Source organism: Colletotrichum scovillei (assembly GCF_011075155.1).
Source record: "Colletotrichum scovillei strain TJNH1 chromosome Unknown Contig00006, whole genome shotgun sequence".
Taxonomy (NCBI): Eukaryota; Fungi; Ascomycota; class Sordariomycetes; order Glomerellales; family Glomerellaceae; genus Colletotrichum; species Colletotrichum scovillei.
In genome coordinates, this window is record NW_023336264.1 from 5,071,643 (window position 1) to 5,078,184 (window position 6,542).

The 6,542-nt window shown below is 52.4% G+C and overlaps 2 protein-coding genes across 2 annotated transcripts; one reads left to right on the top strand and one right to left on the bottom strand.

Annotated features, from left to right (window-relative positions):
- Positions 1-2,280: 2,280 nt before the first annotated feature.
- On the top strand, positions 2,281-3,839 carry HER10_EVM0011385 (uncharacterized protein; the record flags this gene model as incomplete). The annotated part of the gene is made up of 3 exons (XM_035480818.1): positions 2,281-2,711; positions 2,769-3,303; positions 3,366-3,839. The coding sequence occupies 3 exons, from the start codon at positions 2,281-2,283 to the stop codon at positions 3,837-3,839; spliced, it is 1,440 nt and encodes a 479-aa protein (XP_035333378.1).
- A 368-nt stretch (positions 3,840-4,207) lies between these two features.
- On the bottom strand, positions 4,208-6,307 carry HER10_EVM0000838 (uncharacterized protein). The gene is made up of 2 exons (XM_035470605.1): positions 6,105-6,307; positions 4,208-5,932 (listed from the first exon to the last, which is right to left on the bottom strand). The coding sequence occupies exons 1-2, from the start codon at positions 6,168-6,170 to the stop codon at positions 5,084-5,086; spliced, it is 915 nt and encodes a 304-aa protein (XP_035332088.1). The 5' UTR covers positions 6,171-6,307; the 3' UTR covers positions 4,208-5,083.
- Positions 6,308-6,542: the final 235 nt, after the last annotated feature.

Consider the following 6,542-nt stretch of genomic DNA (forward strand, 5'->3'; position numbering starts at 1 on the left):
TTTGAGGAATATATCCATTTATCGTACAGCACATCATTTCCCACAGCTAGCTTGGGATAGGATAGAAGCATATTCCAGGTTGAAGCCATCTTGAGCTTTGAAAGTTCTTTCAGTCTATTCACATGCATCTGAACGTCGCAGCAGCTGGGTTCGTTTACTCGATGGTCATCCCCCCATGCCCAGGAGCACACCTCGTAGCCATGCAGAACCCTGTCCGTTGCTAGGTCATGGTAGCAATCGTACTCGTCCATGTCAGGATTCGAAGGTTCGGTCAGGTAACATTCATAGTCATCGATCAGTTGTTGGAGCTTCTCGATTCTCTCAGCAACGTTGACGATCTGGAACTGTCCCCGGAATGCACCCGATCTTTGAGCGTGCTGGCCGACAATTTTCAGCTTTGGATTCCAAAGTCAGCTACGCTCTGGGTTTTGATTCGTATTCTAAGTTCCATGTCCGAAACCATAAGATATTCACTTACATTTACCAGCTCAAGCCTCACAGGGCCAAGCAATCGTTTCCACCGCCGAGTGCACTGCCGCGCGACTACAGACAATTTAGCCCATACCGTGGTCGGGTCCAATCCATCTGGTAGGTTGATGGCGGAAATGACAGCATCCTGTTCTTTGCCCTGGCAGAGCAAGATGAATGGGGCAGTGGAGGGCAGCGGTTTCAGCACGTCGCATATCTCGTCCCTTCGTTCGACAACTGGATTTGGCGGACTGGCCTTCCCCCTGACGATACGTCTACCGGCTCTTTTCTTGCAAGTGATAGGGGTTTCGGTTGCTGAAGAAGACAACGTTACAGGGGGATCCTTCGGTGCCTCGGTTGTCCTTGGTGTATGGTCAGAGGGTCCAGTAGGAGGTCGTCGGGGTTCGATGAGGCCTGGTGCAGGGCCTACGGAGTCTGGACGACATTCAAACAATGGAAGCTCGTGGCCAGCCTGGTGTGTTATTTTCCCTAAGTGCTGGCGCTGGAACCCTGGGAGCTGGATGACGATCTTGTGTCCTAATACATCTAGTGAGACGGCTTGATGGCGGAGAGAAATCCGAGTGCGGGATGACAAGGACATGATGGAGCTCGCGTCTGCACTGAGGATATTATGCCACGCTGAGGGTTGACTGTGATTTCGATCGCTGACGGTGTGACTCCCGCTTTCTTCATCGTTAGCTCTACTGGCGTGCTTGCTCGACATGTAAGCAGCTGGTGAAGGTGGAATCAGCGGAGTTCGTGAACTCATTTCGAGTATCAATGATCGGTACTAGTTGTGCACCACGATTGAGTGATGTTTCAAGCGTTGCGATATGAAGGATTCTCGAGTGTTTTTAAATGTACGTGAAATATTCGCCTGGATTTCAATTACTTATCTATCAGTCTGCCTGATGAGCAGCCTAAGAGTTGTTGGGTTGCAGTGAAGAGGCCATTGGCGCTTGTGCTGAGGCTATGCACTGCAGATCGATCCAGCCTGCCGCAGTCTGGAGAACATACCAGTTGCCTCAAGTAAAATTACGATGGAATAGTTGATGTTGAGATTCATAAATGGTAATTAATTAGGATCCTTTGATAAGGTACTTCAGATGGGACGTGAGAACAATGGCGACGTGCTCAATCACAAGTTTCCGTATGAGTGTGGATCAAAGGACTTCAAGTATAAGTTGTCCCTACTCAAATCTGGACTTAAATAATACTAATTCAAGCATCTTCGCTATCAAATCTCTATGCTAAGCCGATATCAACATCAACCTCACACAGAAAATCACCATTACATATTAAGGTACCTTACCTTACAAAATATCGCCACGCTTCAACTAACATTCTCAAGTGATCACCACAGTGTGTTGCAGAGCGTCCTTTTACAACAGTAATGACTTTTACATAAGCGAAATCTCATGGGCTGAGACGCGCATACACGAGCTGACATGCAGCGTACCCGACCTGCAGGCTCTCGTTGGGACGGGGCGAGAATGCTATGCAGCCACGCCGGGGAAGGACCAGGATCCCAGGAACGAGAAAGAATCGATGCATGTATTACCCAGTAGCTGAGATCACCTAATGACGATCATGAAGTGAGGCAAATCAAGCTCACCTACGGATTAGAACCCCAGCTCGGGAGGAAGACTCGGCGCAGGTCGTGTGGGAAGGTGAGAACATGATCAGATATGCCAAGACTCTGACGTTATGCAGAGGTCTTCGTAAGAGAATTATAAGTGAATCAGTTTCCCCGGCCGAGGCAACTTCAAGAAACGTTGCAAAATGCGATGTAAGACTGACAAGCTCGTCAAAATGCATCTCGCCATAGCTCTGCTAGTCCAAGCGACTCTAGCCCTCAGCGCACCCCTCGACGACCTCACAGCCTGCCTCCGCACCGCTTCCGTGCCCATCGCATCCTCAACCCCGACGCCATACAACCTCCGCGTCCCCGTTAAGCCACTTCTCGTCGCCGTCCCGACCACAAATGCTCAAATCGCTTCTGCGGTAACGTGCGGTTCCAAGAGCGGTGTCAGGGTCAGCGCCAAGAGCGGCGGGCACAGCTACATCTCGACCGGGTACGGCGGCGAAGATGGCCATCTTGTGATAAACCTAGACCGCATGTACAGCGTGACTGTCGCGAGCGACGGAACGGCCAAGGTCCAGGCTGGTGCGCGGTTGGGACACGTAGCCACGGAGCTGTATAATCAGGGGAAGAGAGCGATATCGCATGGAACATGCCCAGCGTGAGTGTTGATCCAAATGATCCATGGATCTTAGACCTTGGCTTATACGTAGCACAGCGTTGGCGTGAGCGGCCACGCTCTCCACGGCGGCCACGGCATGGTCTCTCATACTTACGGCCTCGCCACAGACTGGATAAAAGCCGCAACAGTCGTCCTCGCCAACGGCACAATCACGCGCTGTTCAGCGACGGAACGACCCAATCTCTTCTGGTCCATCCGCGGCGCCGGCTCATCCATGGTCATTGTGGCAGAACTCGAGTTCAACACCTTTGCCGCGCCTGAGAAGATGACGTATTTCGATATCGATCTGGTCTGGGACACGACGAAGCTGCCGCAGGTTCTTCTGGACACGCAGGAGTTTGCAAAGACTATGCCGGCGGAGCTGACAATGTCGACGACGTTTAACAATGACGGGAGTTACCTGAACGGCGCGTATGTTGGCGATGATGCGGGCTTTCGCGCGGCGGTGCAGCCATTACTTGCAAAGATTGGTGCCAAAGTGTCCAGTTCCAAGACTGTTGGATGGATCGACTTTATCAAGCACTACGCGGGTGTGACGGATATCGACGTGACGACGGCAACGTACAACGAGGTAACTAGCACCTTACACACCGAAGCTGCAAAAGGGGGGAGACCTACTAACGCGTTCAACAGCACGACAACTCCTATGCATCAAGCCTCACCACCCCCGCCCTCACAAAAACAACCTTTCAATCCCTCGTCGACGCCATAGCCCAGAACGGCCTCACCGCGACCCGGTCCTGGTACATGCACATGAACTTCCACGGGGGCGCAAACTCGGCCGTGGCGCGGCCCAAGACCAACGATACCGCCTACGTCCACCGCGACAAGATGCTCCTCTTCCAGCTCAAGGATGGCGTCTCGACGAGCCAGACGTATCCTTCCGACGGGTTCGCGCTGCTCCAGGGGTTGAGGCAGAGTATTACCAAGGGGCTGGGCAGCGACCAGTGGGGGATGTATGCGAACTATCCAGATTCTCAGATTAGCGAGACCGAGGCGGTGCGATTATATTGGGGGAGTAATCTGAATAGGTTGGAGTGGATTAAGGCTGACTATGATCCGACGGATTTGTTTCGATTCGTGCAGTCTATCAAGCCTGCTGAATAGGATGTGAGCTGGTGTAGCGTGGTATGGGTGGTTGAATGGGGGAGAGCGCGTGTCGCGAAGAAGTTCCTAGGACTGACATCTCTGGGATGAGATGAAGGGGAACCTTGCCTAATTGATAAACTTTAATCTAGTAAGGTACAAAAAACTTCAGTCTCGCTCGAGAGTATGACGCTGAAGCAGGCGAATAACTATTCAGTCAATATGTCGTGCTAAGATGGAGAGGGAGAGTGAAAGTCGAAGGCTGGACGAGAAGTGCTAGCAGAAAAAGAAGAAAGAAAAAAAGAAAAGGCACACATGCATATACTTGGCACATGTAGGTATGAACGGTTGCAAGTATGTAACTCAGCTTAAATTACGCAGTGATGAGGGCATGGCTTCGTGGCCTTTTACATTATAAGATTACATGTACAGATAGGTAACAATTACTCGAATGGTGTCGCTCTAGGATGCACCATTCCCCATTGCCATGATTCTGGATTCGTGAACTCGCTCAAGCCATGCTAGGCACAGTCGCGCGATGGCCCAGGACGCAATGAGTCCACAGGCTGCTTCGGCGCGGTGTCTTTGATAACTCGAACAGGTACACCATCGAAACACAACGGGTGAAGGTTGTTGACAGCTACCTGAGCGCTTCCGGAGCGATCGCAGGATGAAGCACAATGCGAGCTTCCTCGACTCCGAATACTTCGCACAGTAAACGATACAGCTACTCGATATTCGATTGGTATGTTGCTTGAAGAGTTCTCGGACACATAGAGGCAGGAAAAGGTGAGGGTATCAAATTCGAGCGAAGCATGTTTGCCCAAGAGTCGCGGAAGGGGGGCTTTCTCAAACGCGATCGGTCAATCTGCCGTGCGGCTCGTGAGACTACCCTCAGCTTGTACGGTCTATCCTCGATCTCTGTTGGCGGCCGTGCTTATGTGCCAAGCAGAGTCGAGCGCACCTGTTAGGTCTGCCTGCAAAGCCGGTCGATAGATACCACCGATTGAGGAACAAACTTTCGCCAGTCGCACTCGACCGGTCCCATCAGCTTTAGAGCAGATGGACTGGCGGTACCAAGGCGCAGCCGAGGCCCTTGGAGCTGCGTCTTCGGATAACCACACGCGTTGATGTTGCGCGGGATATCCATACCAACGACAAAAATAACTGAGTAGAGTTGCACAGATAGCACCCAAGGTACCATGGGCCAACGACCCAGGAGCCGTGGCTTGTCGCGAGGTGGTTGATCATTTGGGCTGGCCTCATCATCGATGGTCGAGCATTCGGAAGACAGACGTGTTTCTAACAAAACATTCTTCATCCTGGACGCCGCAGCCCAAAGCCAGTCGAGTAGCCCGATCGTCGCCGTGTCCTTGCATATCGGCAATGATGCGTGCAGCAGCATTACAAGACATTTCCAGCGGCGAGGCAGCCGATGGGAGCTGCCGATGGGATTCCAAGGGACGGGGAGGTGACTCACTCCGACGATGATAGGGATGCGGGCTCCTGGAGGGTTCCGAGACAGTGTTGGGTGCCGAGCCAGTTTGGGAGGAGCGATTGAGACTAGCGTCGGCGAGCACGGCGAGCCTGTCTAGAGGGGAGGCTTGTTGGACATCTGGAGTTGGAGTAAGGGTGAGCACCGGCGGGAGCAGCGAGTCCCCGAATTTTCTCTTGGATGCTAGGTGCTCGTTCTCCGTCTCGGACGAGAAGCTCGCCTTGCCAAAGTGTTCTTGTAGCGGGGGCAATTGGGTCGGTGATGGTTCGAGGAGGATGGGCGTGTTGAGGATGGGAGCGAGTGTCGTTATGTTTGACGCACTGGGCGAGCCCTTGCTGCCTTCGTCATCGAATGATCGCAAGTGTGCGTCCACCTCTCCATTCGATACGCCCTTGCTGACGAGCAGGGCGCGCAGACGAGTATTCTCGGTCGCGAGTCGTGAATTCTCAAAGGCAACGTCTCGAGCAGCCTTTTGCATCTGCAAAGAGGCCTGAGTCCCCCGCTTCTCGTAGTCCTGGACCTTGCGCTGCAACTCGTCGACGAACTCTTTATGGCGGGCGCGTGATCGTCGTTGATTATCGCGTATTCGAATGGCATTCGCCGACTTGTCGGTCTGGAGCTGTTGCTCGAGTAAGAAGTCAGTTTTCGTCGTCGTCGAGAGAGAAGAGATGAAATTTTAGCTGAAGTCCAAAGAAGTTTTTTTTTTTTTTTTTTTTTTCCTGGCATGTCACCCGGACCCCGGTAAGGGAACAGGAATCACACAGAAAAGAGGTTCGACCCCATCGACTTACTCGACCACGTTTAGCCCTCTTAGCTTGAGGACCGAAAAGATCTTGATAATCTTGCTCCGAAGACATGGTGTTGACTGTTGGCCTGTTCCATCCGAAGATCCCGGGAAGGTATGGACGCGGAGACGAACATTCGGTGGGCGGTGAAGCAGGTTTAGAAAAACAACCTGCTGTGATTTTTTTTTCGTGGTGGTTGGATGGTCGGGGGGGTGGGAGGTGGTGACAAACACCATGGAGAAAAAAAGAACAAAAAAAAAAAAAAGAAAAAAGAACCAACCCGCGTCGGCCAGCAAATCCGCTCGTTCTGGTCTGCCGATGACTAATATCACCAACCAGCCAATCCGCGCCTACTTGTCTGAGTTTTCCGCAGGCGCTAAGATCTGATTGGCAAATCAGACGAGCTTCACGTGTGTCCACAGCGGGTCTAGTGGGGGCCCAAGC